Below are 21,342 nucleotides of genomic sequence, written 5' to 3'. Positions count from 1 at the left end.
TTCAAAATCACCAGTGAATGTCCTAACAAACTGCTGTGGGATTCCAACCATCCAGTGCAGTTTGATATATTCTTTTATAGCATATTTTTCGTCTTCTGTCTTGGTCTGTTTTCCTTTCTGTGTGCTCTGCCTGAAAGAGGACTTTATTTCATGAAGCATCTGCTTCCACTTCACTGTTTCCCACATGAAATTTCTCAGTGTTTGCCGTGTACTTTTTTTTTTTTTTTTTTTTTTTTTTTTAAGGATAAAGTATTTTTATGTGCTTTCACAGATGAGGTATCACCCCAAACTTCTAACATTTGTACCAGCCTTCTCCAATATGCATATGATGAGGTTTCATATTCTGGTTATAGCTAGTATTGTAAATTGTAAGAATTACTATTTAAAATAAGTGATGACTTCTGTATTTCCAATAAAGAAAAGAGCATGTATTGCTAGAGAAGTTTATGAGAAAGTGGCAGTCATCCTGTGTAAATGCACACAAGTGTGTCCCACTGTGTCCCACTGACTCCCAATCTCACCTCTCAGGCTCTAAGTCAGTCAAACTCAACACAGCATTTAGTTCCTTCTCTAAACCAAGGCCACTCACCACAATCATCATACTTCTCAAATCCAGACTTTTAGCTTTTCCTGCATGAAAAGCTTGAACTTCCATACCTTCCTGCCTGAGACATTTCAGCTCTGCACACCTGCTGTCTCAGAGGTCAAAATATCATTCTTTTCTACAGAAAGCCCCTGAATTCCAAACTCATTGTGCCCCAGGATGCACACCAGAACTCTTGGCTTCCTACGCTAAAATTTCTACCATCCTGCTTCAAGGTCTTTTTCAATGCTAAGTCAAATCATCTTCCCCAATCTCATCCCAATCTTACTCCTACCTTTCCTTTGCTCTCTTTTAATACTTTACTGCTCTTGCCCTTCTAATTTCACCTGTGGGCGTTCACTGGCTGCCGTAACTTGTGCCTATGTGTGACTGAAATTTTATGATGGCCTAAACATCCTGAATCAATCCTGTTCCATCCTGAAAAACCAAGTCCTACTTTCTGCTAGCATCTGGGCTTTAAAAAACCTGGGCATAAGCTGTACTTAAGATGGACATAATCCTTATCTGAAACCATTTTTATATTCACTGTGATGTCTGTTTTACTGGCTGTAGAGCTTTTATAGAGCTTTTGGTTTAAATGCTGAAATCTGTGACAGTCCTAGACAGATAAATTGTGTGTAAGCAGTTATTTCCACATCCATAAAAGCTGATTTATTGAATCCACTTTGCATGTAATGCACAGTCCTTCTGTACACAAACAAATCAGCAGCATACAGGCAATTTAGCAGGCAGTATACAGTAACTACTTTTCAAGATGTCCAAAATCTTGTCTGCCAAGGGTACGGAAAAGCAACCAATTACTGTGAAAGTCTGAAAAAGCTGTGGCCTTTCACAAGGGACATAAGATTTCATTGTATACTGAACACTGCTTTTTGTAAGTCTGAGTGGTTAGGAACCACTGTTATCTCTACACTGTTGTAACTAGATTTTTTTTTTCTTGTGACTTTCATAAGTCATTTAGTATAACAAAAAGAACACAATGTACAGACAAAATTGTGCAGAAATCCCAAAATGATCTGTTGGAGAAAGAAGTTTATATAAACTGTTGTCCTACAGAATCAATCTTCAGTCAAATAGTCTTGCTGATCAGTTACCAGTGTAACTACGGACACTGCTATATAAGAATCATTTGTACTCTCTTAAAACTTTATAAATCCTACACGGATCTGGAAAAAGAATATACACAAGTGAACCAGGCATTACTTAGTACTTAGAAGAAAAAAAATAAAATAATTTATATAAGTTCTTGTAGCAATTATATTTCTTCTTTCTTTTTTTTTCTTTTTTTTTTTCAAAATTCAAAATATGTTTTTTTTTTTTAGCTATTCTCTGACTTTTTTGTACAGATATATGTAACCTAGATAAATTAGGCTCTAGATAAAACTAGGCTCTAAGCTTGTATACTGCATATTAATTCTCAGAAGCCCTGCTTGATTTCAGCATTTATTTGGACCATTTATTGTTAATCACTGCAGATAACACCTCTCAGGCCTTTTAGACAGAAAGAAGTGTTTTTCATTTGGAGTATTCTTCTGGTTTGAAATACTGTAAGTTTCATTCAATCAAAAAATTACAAATATTTACACCTCACGAAGAGATCTTACTCTGGATAGAAGTAGAAGAGGATATATATTTTTTTCCATTAAAATAAAGATTATTGGAATTTGGTGGATATTATTTAAAATTTAAGTTTTTTGCATAGCTACTGTTCATACCATTAATTTGAGTTGAAATATATAAATACAGTGCATGTGTCATAAATTAACAAAAATATTCTGAACCAAATAAAAAATTATGAAGACAGTTACCTCTTACTATTTTATAGTTAAAGAATTCAGCTCTTACCAATTAAAACACAAACCATAAAGCTAGCTGGTATATCTCATCAAATAATCAAATTATTGGAAAGTAAAACAAGAAAAAACTCTAAAAACTAGTAAGAAAATCCATAAAGCCACATTAAATGAAAGCAAACACATTTTCACATGACTAAGTTTTATGCATAACTAAGATTTTTGTTAATTTATTAATTTATTATATTTACCAAATTTATGTAAAATATAAAACTACTGTGCCCAGTCACCCTTCTAAAAGCAAAGCTAGACATTTGCTTTTGCATTGTCTGTCTTGGGGTGTTTATTTCCTTGGAAGTAAATGAATCAAGAAGCAAGAAGATTGTGGGAGGGCAGAATGATCTCAGAAAACATAGTCTGTCTCTGTCCAGACATCTGTGATTGTTCAGTAATTACCAATACTCACAAATACAAGCTAATTGGCTAGTCTAAGTGCTGGGATGCATACTAAAACAGTGGCAATTGATCTCACACTTCACAATATAAAAGTCATTTGACTGTGTGAGTTGTGAAGAAATTTTGATAGCCAGTCTGGAAGCAGATTTTTTTAAGTCAACAAATGCTTTATTTACTTGCTTTTTTTCCCTTCCCCTAAAACATAACACACTAAGTATCATACATACAAAAGCTTTTTAAAATGATTTACAGCAAAACCCACCCTTCTACTTTAAAAACACTTTATTTCAAAATTCAATTAGGGGCAATGCAATAAAAGTAATATGCAGTAATTGAAATGTATGTCCTTGTTTTTCGAGGTGCAACCGAGCTCTGTAAAATGAATCATTGGCTTCTTTAACTCCCTTTCCCTTCACCATCTTGCACTTCTGATGGCAATTAATGCAGTCTTTGTAACCAATACCAAAAAATGAGGGTGTACACTGTCTCTGTGAAATGGTGTTTTGGATCTAAATACACAGTTTACATATATTCTGGACCAAAACCAACATCTTCCTTTAATTTTAAAGGGCACATTTTCAAAGTAAGCTTATATGCATAGTTTTAACATACATATGATAATCTAATAGTCACTGTAATTTTTATATATTTGCCCTTAAGATGGGTATTCTTAATCCATATTAATTATATTAATTCTTAATATTAATAATTAATATTAATACTATTAAGATTTTTTTTTTTCATTTTCATTTTCATGTAGACAAACTGTATCTTAACAGTGAGTTTAACTTGGGGACAACCTCTCTTCTTGCCATGACAGTGCAGGCAACCCAAAACAGGGAACGTCAAGCAGCAATTTCTAACATTTAATTTTCTGAGCATATGTATCAATAAACAATATGAGAAATGTAAAAAAAATCAGAATATTCTTACTCAATATAAATCTTCTTATAAATTCCCTTGTATCTGTTGTTCATTTCTCTTCCCTTGTCTCTTCACAGTCTCAAATGCTGTTCATTGTCGGCACTTTTTTTGCACTGCTCCTACTTTCTTACCACTGAACAGCTCCAAAAATCATATTGCAAATTTTTTTTTTTTTGGCCACTTTCGTCATCTCTCCAACTGATAAAATACTATATTTCAGATATAATCAACTCTTGCTAAATTATTATAAGATTCTCAACCTTTTACATCATGTTGCTGTAATGACATCACCTTCTGCTAGTTTCATCCCTCCTTCCTCATTAGATATAATACTAAAGATCATTTAATATAACCTTTGAAAAATTTTGTTACATACCGCTGTCCACAGGCTTTTCAGTGCTTAAGGCTTCAGTATTTTAAGCCAATTTTATTGGAAGACAATGAGGTAACAGTAATGCAAATACTTTCTTAAAACAAGTTAATGAATTGGCTCTACTTGTCTAAAGACAGGGTTGGTCTGACAGCAAAGGCCAGAGGCAACATAGAGTGTAGGCATTCTGGAGCCTCACCAAACCCTGCTTTAAGACAAGGCTTATATTTATGCAAAGCCTTTAGTTTATGTTTGCAAATCTAGCTGCCTGGCAGCATGCCTCCTGTAATTCCTTCAGACAAACTAGTGAATGACCTATCTTGGAGCCATGCCATTGTCTTCAAACAGACTTATATTCAGTTTTATAGTCGATGTCAATTCAGAAGATTCCTAATTGTTATTTGAGAAAACAAAAGAAATACTAGTTTCTACAGAAAAGGAAAAATACACAACACAAGACCATATCTTGAGAAAGCTGACATAGTTTTCTGGAACTGAAAGTTTTCTGATACTGGCATTACTTAACCATGTTTTAGAAAGCTGACCAAGGTTTTAAACAACTAGCTGTCTGAAAAGCCACCATATTTATTCACTGGAAGATTAAAAATAGATTTTCACAAAGAGAAGTTACCTAAAAGATTATCAAGAAAGAAACTATTTAAATTTAAAACATTAAAACTTTTTATGAACTGTTGAAAAATTCTTCCTTTAATCCTTCACTAAATATGCAATAGTAGTTATCTCTGACTTTTTCTGATGCCATTTCAAATACCTATCCTTATCTACTTAGTAAAAAGTATCTATCATCCTTATCTACTCTATCATATTTATCTATTCTACATCCTTGCCTACTCAGACTCACTGAAAGTCTCTGAGATATCCTGACTTTACTCTGCTGTTTGATCATCTCTTGCTCCTTGGAGAAGCTTCTTATCCCAGCTCTGATCTAACCTAAAACTGATCACTTTTTTTTTTTTTTTTTTTTTTTTGCTTATTATTCTCACGCCACCTTGATTATTTTTATATTTCCTCTTTCGTACCTTCAACAAATTCAGATTTTGTTTTCACTTTTAGGGATCTACAAAACTCTGCCTATCCAAAAATATTTTGTTTAATTTCATATAGTTATGCTATGGAAACGGCAAATTCCTCCAGAAATCTTAACAGCTTTTTACCCAATAAGTGCTCCAGGATCAATCTGAACTCATATTCATGTCCATATTTTGGAACAGAGTGGAACTGTCTGTCCCAGTGTTAGAGACACATGTGCACTGGGTCTGGCTGGAATGTCAACTTTCCCGGCAGCAGCCCATACAGCGCCGTACTCTGTACTTGTAGCTGGAACAGCAGTGTTATCACACCAGTGTTGTGTCTACTGCTGAGCAGCAGTGGCACAGCATTGGGCCTTTCTCTAACCCTCCTAGGGGGTGGGCAAAAAGTGAGGAGAGAAACATCACTAGGGCAGCTGACCTAAACCAATCAAAGGGATATTCCATACCATGTGGTGTCACACTCAGCAATAAAAGGTAGAAACAGGAAGAAGAGGGGAGGGGTGGGCTCTCGTTGAGAAGACGTCGGTCCTCCTCTCGAACACTGGCTGCGTGCATTGAGGCCTTGCTTCAAGGACGTGGTCAATCATCGCTCATTTGTGGGAAGTAGAGAGTAATTTCTTTCCTCTGCACTTCCATATAGCCTTCATTTATTTTGTTTGTTTTCCTTCCTTCTTTTTATTTTTCCTTTTCCCCTCCCTTTTCCCCTTTCCCTTTTTATTTCCCCTTAGTTAAATTGTTTAGTTCATGGTAGTCTTTATTTAATTATTATTATTATTTCCCTTTAATTAAATTATCCTTATCTCAACCTGTGAGTTGTTCTTTGCTTTACTTCTCCCCCTCCTCATCTAAAGGAGGGGGAGTGAGAGAGCGGTTGTGGGGTTTAGCTGCCCAGCACGGTAAAACCACCACAACATGAAAAAGAAATCAAGGACATGTTAGATAGCAGAAAAAGATACATGTTCATACTCTTTTGTTCTGTGATAACTGAATGTAACAGGTTGCCCTGAGAAGCTGTGGATGCCCCAGCTCTGGAAGTGTTCAAAGTCAGGCTGGATGGGGCTTTGAGCAACCTGGTCTAGTATGAGTTGTCCCTGCCCATGGCAGGGATTTGGACTACATGATCCTTCAGGGTCCCTTCCAACCCAAAACATTCTGTGAAGCCATTCTCACAACCTTTTGTCAGCCACAAATTTTTCTTTACTCTTAAAGTAAATGGGATTTCTGTATGGTATCAAACCAAAGCTCTAAAGAGTGAGCAAACATAACTTTCAAGACGTGTTTACAGCAGCATATCTTAGACTCTAGGAGCTACTTCATTACAAACTGCTCTACTATACAGTACATTTTAGTACTACCTGAACTAGGGGAGTACAGTGGGGAAGCATGTTTGACATAACCACTACTAAACGTAATTAGTTCACAGCTAATTATGAAGAAAATTAGTTTTACTGGTTCAGTCGTAACTATTTTTTTACCATTCTACTAGACATGGCTGGCCAGGATCATTCTCTGCTTCCAGTAAAATGCAAATAAAGATGCTTGCTAATTCCTGTTGTTGATGAAGACGGAAAGCATCTTTGCTTGCACTTGTTCACAGAGGCCGGTCATAAACTGAACTGGTCTCAGCAGACTCCTATGCAAGGCATGAAAATTAAGCCCATGAAATATATTATGCTCTAAACAGGCTCTGTGATGAAAGAGTACCACTGCAAAAAGCTGGTAGTTCCAAGTTTGGCTATGGTGGTTTAACCAGGATTATGTACTGTTCTCAATTGCCTTTAAAGGACAAATATTAAATATTTATGTAAACTTATTTGATAAATACATGAAATCATTTTATGATGCCTAAATTAAATTTGTAACTGAAGATCCCACTGTCAGCAAATTATAAGATATCTCATAAGAATAGGTGTCCTGGAATAGACTAAAGGTCTATCCTATTATTGTTTCTCTGACTAGGTCAAGCAATGAGGAATTGATGAATGGTGATTAGAACAGGGCAAGAATATTGCTGTACTTTCCTGGTATATTCTCTCAACATCCATGGACCTGTGGTTCAATGATCTCTGTGGGCAAATGTGGTATCTTTGAGTTTAATTGACTTTACTGTATTTTTCTTCCAAGAATCTGATGTTATTTAAACATACTCTGTAAGTTTATGCACTTTTTATGTGGCATCCTGGAACAGCAAGTTCCATTGTCTGATTGCAAGTCTATAAGATTATAAGTCTAAAGATTTCCTTGACTTTGAATACGCCATATGATAATTTTATTTGATGTTCTTTTATTATGAGACAGTGAACAATAGCAGCCCATTCACTTCTGCCATGTCTCTCATGATTTTAATTAACTCTATTGCCTTCCCTCTTAGTCATCTCTTGTTCTGACTGAAGAACCTTAGTCTATTTACATAACTTCTGACTTCTTTATTTCTATTCTCTCTCTCTACCTTTCCATTTTAGTACTTTCTTTTGTGATGAAAGGAAATGAATGCAAACATTGCTGAAGATAACTCAGTATCATGACAACCTTACGCAACTGCTTGCAGTTGGCTTTCATTTATTATCCCGAGTATTTTAATACTATGAGCAAATTTGAACACCTCCATTTCTAGTTGCAAATAAGCTGGATAGTGCAAACTGTATCATAGTTGTTCTAGGATCAGACTGTGAATGTTCCTCCAGAGAGAAAACTGAATAATTTATTTCTATCTTTTTTTTTTATTATTATCCTTTAACCATCTACTGATGGATGAGAGAACTCGTACTCTAAACACAGTTATGTTTTTTTTCAAACATCTTCAGAAAAAAATCTTTCTCATTGTTTGACCTAGTCAGAGAAACAACAATAGAAGGATAGAACTTCAGTCTATTCCAGTACACCTATTCTTATGAGATATCTTATAATTTGCTGACAGTGGGATCTTCAGTTACAATTTTAATTTAGGTATCATAAAATGATTTTATGTATTTATCAAATGAATTTACATAAAGTCTTTTGGAAGTTAAGAGCTGCAAGGTGAAAATCATGATGCCTCTATCTTTGTATGAGTTCAGCAGGGTACCTCCAGTGCAGCTCTGGGACCACAACTGGATAAGAGGTCTAACTTCTTAGCTTGTGAGTAGAAATACTTGGTTTGCTATGCATATTAACAAGGCCACTCTAACACCCATTCAGAGACATGCCGAGAAATACATGAGGAAAGACTAAGGTATGGGATTTTGTTACAGCCATTCTATCACAGTCTTTGGTGTATAATTATAGCTATTGATATTTCTGGCACAGCAGTCTTTCAGTACCCTGGTTATAGGTAAAAAAGCAACTCTGATGACACATATAGGTGACTTAGAGTTTGATTCTCTTTAATACACTAAGACACTCTCAATCAGCAATGCTTGGATCCTGTGTTTTCTGTCTTGGTATACTCTAGGCATAGCAGAGGCTCAACAACAACACTTCCCAGTAACATGTGTCTCCTTAAGACAGAAAATTCACTTGCTGTGAAGACTGTACATTGTAAATTCATCTGGTGAGAAATGCATGTATGCAAATTGGCCTTCTGTGATTCCACAAGTTATACTAAAGAATCTGATGGATCCTGGCTACAAAAGGCAAGCATTCTGGTCAGGAAGCATTGCATGATCCCACAGCTGCAGTCTTGAGTACTATGACAAAGGAACAAACAAGTTCAAGAAATGAGGAAGGAAGGAAATTAACAGAAAGAAAACAAGACATTAAGGAAGGACACAGTAGTAGGACTGGAGGAAAAAGAGCTTCTACGGTTAAGAGGAACAAAGGATTGTATAAGCTGTGCTATCAGACCAGAATAACTCTACAGACTACTGAAGTCTAGAATGTTAGCTTGTTGAAAGCCATCAAAATGAGAATGGATGTGTGATCATTGCTTAAAAACCCAATATACTTTCCTGTCCTGTCCTGTCCTTTCCTTTCTGTACTTCAGCAGCAAAGGCAAATAATTTATGAAAGTCTGAATAGTAATATAAGTATTATTCTAAGACACTTATACTCCAACATTATTATTTCTGGCTAAAATAAATGCTGCACCTTCTATTTTCAATAACATCTATTTTGTTTCTATTCTCTGTAGATATCACAGAATCCGTAACTTGAAAAACAGCATCATTTTTTTCTTCTTCACTTTAAACAGAGAAATACGATGAATTTAAAACCTAGCTAATATAATTTGATGGACATACATTTTTACAACTGTTTAACATCCTTCCTTTAGCATGTAACTTAAATCACAGTAAGAACCTTGAATCAAGAAAGTAGCTTTTAAAGTGTTGTACTCCAGTGCACAGTTTTAAAGATAGAGATAAAAAAAAATCTGCCAATAGGTATTATTAAAATATTTCACAATATTTCTATTTTTTGTAAACTACATAGGAAATTGAGTGCTCTTTTCTTTAGAGAATGATTATGTAAAAGGACATGGTAGATGTGACCTGCTGTCACAATAGGAATTTCCATTGGTATCAGTAGGAGCTGAAGATGCTGTTGTGTCTTGCAATCCCTGCTTGATGCAGAAGCCAATAGCTTTTATTATGTTACTGGACAGATGAGACTAGTAAGGAGATAGCACAGATTTCACTGTATGCAACACTGGGGGAATATTTTCTAGATTAAGCATTCAAAAAAAAAATCTAAATTGGCTTTCCAATTTAATGATTATATTTTAAATAAAAATCTTATCACAAGAACACTTAGAAGGAATTTCCTATTACCTTGGCAAAACCTGTATCTTGAAATAGTAATCAAGGGCTGTAACTTCAGTGGTTTTGTAATTTCCATCTATCATTCTGAACACTATGTGTGTTCATCTTCAGGCTTATCAAATATGTCTTTCTCTAAGCAGGCAGCTTTCACCATTTTACAACTTTAACACCACTGTCTTGATTATATCCTATTTCTCTGGTTTCACTAATGTATTTCTATCTGAGTTCTATGCCAGAGCTTTTGAAATAACCCTTTTAGGCCCCATGCACTAACTGTCTCAGTCTGATTTTGATATTCCAGCTCTTGGCTACAGTAAATTCTCTATGTCGTATTATCATATCCTCAATTTAAATGAACTTTTTCACTGATTTTTTAATTCACACTTCTGGAATCAAATTACTTTTGGAGATTTACTAAGTTTAGTTTATAGAGTAAAACTCCAGTTTGGCATTGCCTGCCAAAGGCTGAACTCATGATGTTATTAAACCCTAAGTGTTAGAAAACAAAGTCCAATGAAGCATGTTTGCTATCTAACTATCCTATCCAAAATACGCCATGTATTTTAAAAACTATTTAAGGAAACTATTATTTTCAGATGTTATTTTTATTGTGCAATTGCATTTTTAATGTTGACAATATCTGAAGTAATAGATAATATAATATCTTTGTTTATTTCATAAAAAAGAAAAGACATTTTACAGGCAGACTTTAAATCAACTTGTTAACTGTCACATATATTAAGTACCTGAAAGGTAAAAGATGATTGGCTTTCATTCTTGAATAGCATGTCTGTTTTATCTTTAATGTATCCTTGACCAAACAGAGCAATGAAAAGCAATGGCAATACATGTATAACATTTATGAAGCAAATGGGCATTCTGCTACTGATTTTAACCAGGGAAAAGAAAAAAAAAAAAAGGATAAACTATTTGGAATTAATTTTCATCAACTAAAAGCAAAGAAGAGCTACTGTGCTGTGGTTTCTTATTTTCTTTATACAAACTCAGAAGCTCTGTATTTTTATTTATTTTTTTAATTAGAAGAAAATATTACATTCCTTGTGGCAATTTTCGTAAGAGAGAAGACTCAGGTATTGATTAGAAAATCTGTCTTGGAGAATCAGTTCGGAAAAAAATTAAGGAAAAAGAGAAGGTGCTTGATGTTATCCAGCAGTCCTACTATATTCAGAAAATCTGACAAATCTTCTGTATAATCTAAGCTTTTCAACAACCATCCTTCTCTGCTTGCATCCAATCTAATTCTGAGTTCTAATTTTATCAGGTCTCACACCTCTAATGAGTGGTTTGCATGTTCAATATCTGCCATTTTAATGTACAGAATATTAAAAAAATATTCTGGAAATGGTTTTGTCATGTAGAAAACTTGAATGATATGAATTTTGAAAATAGCTGTCAGACTCTTAGTGACCATGACATCTGCTGGATATGAACCAGATAAAAGTGGATATGCATTTCTGATAGGGTCAATTTTATTTATTTATTTATTTTTAAACAATAAAAAAGCATATTATAAAGAAGCAGTTATCCTCACATTTGAAAAGTACGTATTTTCATCTCTTTCTGAACACTGTAATCATGTTCTTTTCTCTCCACTCACTCCACTAATGTCACCTACCCTTTCAGCTCTTTTCTTTCCATGTAGTATTTTTTGCCTTCAACTCTCATGTCTTACTACACTGTCACTTTCCTAATGAAGCAAAAATTAATCTAAGTTAGCTCTTTTTCCCTACTGCTCTCAGTGATGTTAGGGTTTCCAGTTAAAATCGCATCTATTATGGTCTCAGCAGGCTTTTGCTCCCACTATACTCAGCCTTCTAAGGCTGTAAAGTCCCTAGAAGCCTCCTGAGCCAGGGATCACAAGCAAAACTAAGAATACCAAATAAGGAGTTTTAGTTGGTGCTAAGTAAAATTTAGATGCAAGACCAAAAAAAGCTATCCAGCGAGAAAAAGCTATCCACTTGCTTTCTGAACTAACACAAACCTTGCAGTGATTTTATTCAAGTAAAAAGTCAGAGGAAAGATGTGGTTGTGACAATTGTATTTAAGAAGGCAAAGATAAAGTTTCAGAAAGCTACATGATTTGGGTTTCCTATTAACTAGATCTAATTGTGTTCCTGTTCAGTGTGTGGGATTTCTAGGCTGTCCTTTGGAGACACCTAATTCCAAGCACTCTAAATTACCTCTGTGGCACAAAATGGTTTATATGCAAATAGTACGATATTTAAGCTGTATGACCTCCCCAGATTTTCCTTTTATTTTAATATATTTTTATTTTGTACAAAGCTCAACACGCTAGCTTTTCACAAATATGAAAGACATAAAGACATAATTCATATGATGTTATGGCACATGTATCAACTATGTCACATATATAATGGAATACTACAATAAAGCAGTAAGTTCAACATGAGCATCCAAACTATTTTAACTGCCATTAGAGAAAGCAATCACTTTTTTTTTTTTTTTCTGCCAGAAACTTCAATTTCTGAATAATATCAAAGATGATCTGCCAATCCTCAAACTTCTCAAGTCTGATAATTTTTGATAGCTAGGAGTATTTATTATTTTCAGCATCAAATCATCACCATGCATTACACAGTTTTATAACTGAAGGGTATATCAAATTTGACCCACGGAAAGGCCTGAGTAGGCTCATAAAAGGAATATAAAAAGAATGTTCTGTTTTATTTTTTTTCCATGTACTTTTACAAAAAAATTATGTTGTTTTTATAAACGGGAAAAATACATGATATCAGAATGCAGGACTACAGAAAACTGCTGTGTAAGTAAACATAGAGGGGGCTTAGTGAAAAAAGGCCATTAGATTGAAAACAGTGAACCTGAGTAAAAAGTGAATCCCATATTTCCGTGCTCTAACTTAAATGTGTTTCAGTTAATCAACAGTTAATAGCCATAGAAACACTTAAGTCATAAACTATTAAGAAGAGGACTAAGCTTCCTTCTTATAATAAACAGAAAATAAAAGAAAGCTAAAAAAACCACACCTTTATTGCATTTCACATGTATAAAGCAAACAATGCAGAATAATATATATAATATTTTTCCAACTTTAATATGACTTGATACATAAAAAGCTGATTCTGATTTTTTTGGGGAGCAGTCTTTATTGACAAGATTCAGAATTGGGAACTTTTTATCTGGTCATTTTCTTTCTTCAGCTTTTCAGACACTTATTTATTTATTTATTTATTTATTTATTTATTTCTAAACAGTAAATGACATAGAATTATCCTGATAATGTGCACAAAATTAAAGATTTAAGTATAAATAAAAAAGTATACACATAAACTGCCTTTTTACATTTTGCAGTTTATGTTTAGATTCAGAGCACTGTGTATGAATCATACAAGGAGAATTTTACTCTCTTTTACTCCAGTAATCATCTGTCTCTGATATCCTATGACATGGACTAGCTAGAGGCTAGTGTTCTTGAGTACTCAAGATGGAATAAAGTTTAGGAAAAATTTCAATAAATACAGGTAATCAAGTCTGAAAATTAACCTTGTCAAAAATATACAGAAGTGATTTTCTTACCTTCAAATACTCTGAAAGCTTTCTTGCAGCTTGGTAGAGGCCATTTTGCAGAATTTGATTTTTGAAAACTTTCTTGTAACTTCAAATATTCCGTAGGGAAAAAAGACTTGGTAGAGTTGTTCAGTTCTACAATAATTAACAGGAAAGAATATTTGCATGTAATTTGCATATGGCTATACTATAAAATATAGTGCCTTATCTACTATACAGCACATTTTCTGATTAGAACACCTCTTAAAGATTTTTAAAATCACATGAAAATAATCTTTTCCAGATATAGCAAGAACAAGTCTTAAACATGCTCTTTTGATTTTATTCCTCAGAACTAAAGCACTTAGAAAACAAGATGTCAAATGCTAACAAAATGAAGTATGTTATAAATCAGTCTATTTAATTTACAAGCCTATGATGACCTCTATGAACGAAATAACATCTATCAGTCTGACTGTGGAATTAATTCTCAGTTCATGTTGTTTTTTGTTTTAACATTGTCACTCAATAGAGAGGGAAAAAGTCTGACAATCATTTTGGAGTATTTTTTTATACTGTGAATTAACTGGCTTTAAGAACGCATTCATAGAATGATGAATGATAGATTGCAGGAGTTGACAATAACCTACAAATTGCAAGAACTCATTAGCTCCTCAGGATATAATTTGGATTATAATTCGGATTATATTTGCATGGACAGCTACTCAAAACTGGGAAAATTAACCTGTCCATAGCAATACAAAAATGGCAAACAGCTTAAAAGTGACCATATTTTCCTACCACTGAAAAGAATTGATTTGATGGTAACAGGCAGAGTAGCCGAGTTAGCAGTTAGCATGGGAAACTTCAAAACCCCCAGTTACGCTTGCTTAACAAAGATTCTTCCTTCTAATTGTCATGACTCCAGATAAATACTAATAGTGTCAGCAGCTACTGCAATTTCTTGTATACTTTAAAAGGAAGAAAAGACTCTTCACAGACCTTTGAATAGACTTATGTATTGCTACTTTACTTGTTTCATTGCAATTTTACATACTTTTTCAATGATCTGGGTTTTATGAAAGGGACAAATCTTTTTCTCCAACAAATTAGAGAAAAGTCACTTTATAGAAACAGGCTCCAGAAAGAAAAAAAAAAAAAGCAAATGCTCTTTAGCTGCAGTTTCTTTCTCTGTGTAACAGGAAGATGTTAGCAGTTTTGAAGTAAAAAAAAAAATATACTGGCCTCATTCTAAAAAACTATTGGGTGCTTTTTGGTATTTCATCATGTCAGAATCCAGGTGGAAGTAGTCTACAAAAGACACACAAAGCACAGAAACCCCCAAATCCTTTTGCCTCATGTAAGAACAACACTATTACACCAATAACCCTCTGTCAGTGAATGGAAACAGCTGTTTTTTCTCCTAAATGTAAAGGGAACAAATTTTGTAATTTTCACTCATGTTTTTTAAGTTTTATAGAAGAACTTCATATGCTACTTAACATATTTTGATTAAGTACTATTTGTATTCAGAAAATAGCCTCTTGCCTCTGACAGCATCAACAAAGGGTGTTTTAGTTTTAGTTTTCTTCTACAGGCCTAAAAATTGACTCAGCTCTTTCAACTTTATTGTTCAAATTTAAACGTTGAATCCTCTACTGAGGCATTGATTTTTATTTATTTATTTATTTATTTATTTATTTATTTATTCACTTTCTTTCCTGAAGAAAAGGCAGATGGGAGAAGGGCTTTCAAGAGTCTTCAGGAAGGATTGGAAGTTCACCCTCACGGTAACCAATAGAAAAGGCTCACTTGATATGGGCAATAGGACAGGATAAGTATCCTTGTGGATCATGTTTTAACACATCCTTTGTGGACAGTTGAGCTGTTTGCCTTCATCATTTTTCAGATGTTATGTGCATCCTTCTATTGTAGTTAGATTCAGTCAGTTTGCAAGATAGCACAAAAAAAGGTTATCTTCCTAAATGTTTTGTTTTTGAGATATCCTCGTAAAATAAAATGCAATTATACAGAAGGAACATTGCAGAAAGCATACAGAATAAATTAATGAGGGAAATGAGACATCCAGGCTGTAGCTATTAGAGAAATAAATATAGAATACTAGCAATTCTGCTTCCTTACCTACCCAAACCTATAACAACAGTGACTTTTGCATAACTTTTAAAAGGATTAATAAGCCTCCTGAGTTAAAAAAAAAATATTCATTACTTCTTATATTGGTCCATCATCATCCATTTTCCCTAATGTGTTGATTTTATTAATTTAAGGATAAATTAAGGATTAATTTCAGGATATAGTTAAGGATATGTTATCATCATAGTGGGTGATATTGGTAGTAGGGTGATGGTTGGACCAGATGATCTCGAAGGTCTTTTCTAACCTCAATGACTTTATGATCATCAGTATTTCTTGGTTGACTTAAAAGCAGCCTGAAGTGTTAGGCATTGGGAAATTACAAAATATTTTTCTTAGTATATAGTTAATCCTAAACACATGTCATACTGTTATTACTACTTACATTAGACTCTCTCTGTATAACATTGTATTTACACTTCAGCTGCATAAGTCCAGTTCCTCAATAAAACTAAATAACTTTTAAATATTTTGATAGAATGGGTTAGGTTGGAAGTCATATCCTGAGATCAACTAGTCCAACCCAACTGCTCAAGCAGGGTCAGCTAGAGCAGGTTGCCCAGGTATGTCCAGTTGGGTTTCGATTCTTCAGGTGGATTTTCCACAAACTCTTTGAGCAACCTGTTCTAGTGCTTGGTCACCCTCACAATGGAAAAGTGTTTTCTTGCATTCAGATGGAATTTTATGTGATTAAGTTTGTGTCCATTGCCTTCTGTCCTGTTGGTGGGTACTACTGAGAAGAGTCTATTGGTCTCTGCTTTGCTCCCTCCTATCAGGTATTTATACACATTGTATATTTTGGGTTAGAAACTGGCTGGATAGCTGGGCCCAAAGAGTCGTGGTGAATGGAGCCAAGTCCAGTTGGAGGCCAGTCACTAGTGGTGTCCCCCAGGGCTTGGTGCTGGGGCCGGTCCTCTTTAATATCTTCATCGATGATCTGGATGAGGGCATTGAGTGCACCCTCAGTAAGTTTGCAGATGACACCGAGCTATGTGCATGTGTCGATCTGCTTGAGGGTAGGAAAGCTCTGCAGGAGGATCTGGATAGGCTGGACCGATTGGCTGAGGTCAACTACATGAAGTTCAACAAGGCCGAGTACTGGGTGCTGCACCTGGGGCTCAATAACCCCAAGCAGAGCTACAGGCTGGGAGATGAGTGGTTGGAGAGCTGCCAGGCAGAGAAGGACCTGGGAGTGATGGTGGATAGTCAGCTGAATATGAGCCAGCAGTGTGCTCAGGTGGCCAAGAAGGCCAACGGCATCCTGGCTTGTATCAGGAACAGCGTGACCAGCAGGGCTAGGGAGGTGATCGTCCCCCTGTACTCGGCTCTGGTGAGGCCGCAACTCGAGTACTGTGTTCAGTTTTGGGCCCCTCGCTACAAGAAGGACATTGAGGTGCTTGAGCGGGTGCAGAGAAGGGCGACAAAGCTGGTGAGGGGCCTGGAGAACAAGTCCTACGAGGAGCGGCTGAGGGAGCTGGGCTTGTTCAGCCTGGAGAAAAGGAGGCTCAGGGGTGACCTTATTGCTCTCTACAGATACCTTAAAGGAGGCTGTAGCGAGGTGGGGGTTGGCCTGTTCTCCCACGTGCCTGGTGACAGGACGAGGGGGAATGGGCTAAAGTTGCGCCAGGGGAGTTTTAGGTTAGATGTTAGGAAGAACTTCTGTACTGAAAGGGTTGTTAGACACTGGAACAGGCTGCCCAGGGAAGTGTCCATCCCTGGAGGTCTTTAAAAGACGTTTAGATGTAGAGCTTAGGGATATGGTTTAGTGGGGATTGTTAGCGTTAGGTAGAGGTTGGACTCGATGATCTTGAGGTCTCTTCCAACCTAGAAATTCTGTGATTCTGTGATTCTGTAAAGTAAGAACTGAAAAACTATAAATAATCCTGAAATATTTCACTTAAACAAAAATACTTCAAAGGTGTTTAAAGTTTTCCAAATACATTTTATCAAGTGTCCATTTCCCTCTTTACACTCTCCCAGTAATGTTTTACTGCAGCAGCTCTGTTAAATAGCTTTTCTTTACTTAAAATCCCCTCAATAACTAAAAACAATTATCTATTGGTGAAACACACTTTAAATCAGTTCCAAAGGGGCATTAAACATTAAGAAAATGAAATGAAATCAAGCTGAAACTTCTAAACACCAGGTAGGCATTTTTTTTACCCATCTTCTCTGCTGCAGTGCTGGCTTAGTCAGTCCTTACCCATGGCCACCACCAACTCCCCAGTGAACCATCTTGTGGCAACTAGTTCATCTGAAAAAAATGCCTCCTTCCCATCCAAATAACTTTTTTTTTTTCTTTTTTTTCCTTTTTAGTCCAGACAGTTCCTCAAACTCATCTGTCATCAGATTATATAAAATTGTGCCTGTGCAGTGGAGGAGTCTGTGTACAACCAGAAATACAAGCTGGGCAGCTCTGCAGATCAATAGAAAATCTCTCTTTAATCTACATTCCCAACCTGTCATCACCACAGCACTCGCTCAGTTTAAACGGAAGAGCTGCATGATCTCTGAAGCACACGAAAATAAACATTTCAGCATGGCTGAGTTATTTCCATTATTTTGTGACCAGTATATGCACAGTTTTAAGTGCTGTGAAGGGCCTAGTTCCAGTCATCAGTCATATCATAGTGGAATTTGACTATAGTGGAATTCTATTCATATGGATATCAATATAAATTCAAAAATTTTATGAATTTACTTTTTATAGTTCCAGGTATAAAAGACTGACTCATGCTATTCTAGGTAAAATACCTGTGGCACTCTCTCCTATTCCTATATAATTTATGACATCAAAAAACACTTACTGACCATGTTTTCCTACTGCTTAAAGTCAGGAACACTAGAAATGAGGGTGGAAGAGGCCAGGAAAGAAGACTTTAATAATAAGATTAGTTAGTAGAATTCTATAGTACTGCCAACCTTATTTTCAATTGTAGCTGAATTAAAGTCACAAAGCCAAAAGGTTTATTTTTTGCTAATTAAGTTATCCATTTAAAAAATGCTGTTCTAGTGAGACATTTTGAGAAAATGTATGCTTATAATGCTTGGAATTTGTAATTATTTAGCAAGAGAAAGCCAAAAAATACAAAATATCAGAACCTCACTTCAAATATCAAAAAGTTTTAAAATACATTCTCAGAATAGTTTCTTACAACTTAAGAAAGCTTGTGTGGCACAGTCCTAGAAAGAATCCTAGCAAAGAATTCCTCACAATGGATAACAAGACTACATTTTAATCTCAATGGATTTTGGATGTACTTGTACATTATTATTTCTTTGGACAAGAAACTAATTTTATGACTGTATTTGGTCAGCATGGATTTACTATACTTTATATTTTAATAAATTTAAAAATATTTTAATATTAATATATACTAACTATATATTGATTCAGACCAGAAATACAGGAATGAAAAGCAAGAAAAATTTGTCTATATTGTAAAAACTTTAATTTTTATACCTGCTTGGAAAAAGACTCTGGCTATTGTAGTACGACATAGTGGACATGGAGTGCTGGCTGGATTGTCTTTGGCAAGCATCCTTAAACAAGGTTCACAAAAGATGTGGTGACATGGATAGCACATGTAAGGATTGAAATAAACATCCAGGCATACGGCACAGAGATAGCTTTCTTTATCTCTTCTGAGTTCAGGCTCATCTTCTGTATGCAGGTTATCATTTGCAGTCTGCAAGAAGAAAAAGAAAAAAATCTCTTTACAGCTCATAACTATTTTGGATAAAACAATATGTAGGAAGATGTTTTTAAATAAAACTTAAGAAGTCAGTACACACCGACTTCATTAATTTTTAATACAGGTTACTTTTAATGAGATGATGAAACATACAGTTAAGAGAGGACTGCCACAACAAGCATGGGAAGAAGAACAAATATCATATGAGACAGTAAAAGAAAGAAATAACAAAACCAAAAAGGTTGATTAAAATTGTACTCTGGTCATATTTCTTAAAATAAACTTTACAATTTATTTGTAACTTTGTTACCAAAATAACTGGTTACTTTTCTATGAAATGCAGAAGATAGTAACAATCCCTAAAAATAACCCATGGATTGTTCTTCCTTTGAAAGGTCATTAGTGAAGTACATGTTTCAGCATGAATAATGATTCACAATTTGAAACAAGCCACTACTTTATTACTATAACGCAGAACCTTCACCTTAAAGTAGACAGTCTAGGAAATCCTAACACTTTTGGAAAGTGCTTTATTTTGCCAGCATGTATGCTTTGAATTTCCTTGCACTGATATATTTGTAGGAGGATATAGCTGGACTTCCTATATGGTGTTCATGCCATATGAACATAAGAATCTGCATATATTGCCAGGTTCCTGCCTTGCTCTTGTAGGATGACTAAAACTTTCCATGCAACCTGAAGATTTTATATGAAGAGCAGCTAGTGTTTTCAGCGCAAAGAAAAAAAGTATTCTTTTCATCTCTATGAGAGACACACAAGACACATTGGCCTTGCTGTAGTTCATCTATCCCTGCTCTCTGTTTCACAGCTAAAAATCAGAACCCAACATATACCAAAATCCAAGAGACCCACAGGTTAAGAACCAAGACAGAGGAGGGCGTCAGACACTGCTGAGTGACAAACTCTTCCCTTGTGCCCCTTGTTCTGAACTCCCAATCCTTGCCTAATGATCCTAATTTAAGTGTCTTATTTCTAAGCTCTGTAGTAGTATCAGTGACTTCTGGCAAGCTCCAGCATCCATACTTAATGCCTCTTGCTCAACCACTGCTCTGTATATACCTCCTTGTTAGCCCTGCACAAGTCCTTACATGTTGACATTAAGCATACTTCATGATGTCTTTCTACCCCATAAATACTACTTGTGCTAGAGTAGCTGCTTGATTTGGGTATAATTTGCATGACTACCTGTGTAAGATATACGACTTGTATATATGTTATGCAGGACGTTTTTGATACTTGTAGGCCATGGCAGAAAATGACTGCCTGATGCTGGTATACCAACCTTTAATTATAATGTTACTTTGTGCCTACTGTAGAGATGGAAGTCTCTACATCTGTTTCAAGGATGATTACATTTCTAGCATCCTGGCTTGGATTTCTGTTGTCTCTTATTAGTATTAGTCTGCTACTGCCTGGGATACTAAACACTGCAAATAATGAATAAGCCCTAATATGATAGGTATGGAATGCATTTAAAAACACAGAGCAGAAATCTTTCCAGAATTTACCATTTCTGTATCAACACTTGTCCCACCAGTCTATCTCAGCCTCAGTATCACACTTTCCAGTTGCCAAAAGGGTTTAGAGACTCTGGACTGCTGAAACTGCACCCCCACAGAAAGCAAGGAACATAGTCAGAGCCTGATACATGACTTCAGCAGAAACAGTGAAACCCTACTACATTGTAAGAAAAACTTCCTCTGCTCCCACCACGCACAACTCAGCCATGTAAGGACAAAATCATAATTAAAAGCTAGCACAAATCCAAAAGATATTGGGTTCAGGCAAGTATTTGCTGACTAGTTTTGGTGAGCACTGACTGTAAAGGAAATACCTAGTGTGCACAGAGGAGCTGCCTCTCTTGCTGGCTGCAAGTTAAACATTTTCCATGAGCCAATTAAGCAAATGAGGGAGCTAGAGGAAAAATGGCTGAGAACTCAAGAGTAATTGTTAGTTCTGGGGTAGGTTTGTAATCAGGATAAGATGAACAT

At 35.4% G+C, this 21,342-nt stretch overlaps 1 protein-coding gene across 4 annotated transcripts in view; it reads right to left on the bottom strand.

The window, feature by feature from the left end:
- RNF180 (ring finger protein 180) overlaps nucleotides 1–21,342 on the bottom strand; it is a 90,867-nt gene that overhangs the window by 12,702 nt on the left and 56,823 nt on the right. For all 4 annotated transcript variants that reach the window (XM_082783842.1, XM_082783840.1, XM_082783841.1 and 1 more), the window contains 2 exons: nucleotides 19,099–19,324; nucleotides 13,512–13,637 (listed from right to left, as the gene is read on the bottom strand). In XM_082783842.1, coding sequence (XP_082639968.1) covers nucleotides 13,512–13,637; nucleotides 19,099–19,324 — 352 coding nt within the window. The remainder of the gene's footprint in view (nucleotides 1–13,511; nucleotides 13,638–19,098; nucleotides 19,325–21,342) is intronic.

Source organism: Aythya marila (assembly GCF_965140915.1).
Source record: "Aythya marila genome assembly, chromosome: Z".
NCBI classification, from domain to species: domain Eukaryota; kingdom Metazoa; phylum Chordata; class Aves; order Anseriformes; family Anatidae; genus Aythya; species Aythya marila.
The sequence above is the reverse complement of the archived record's forward strand: the minus strand, read 5'-3'. Positions and strand labels throughout refer to the sequence as shown.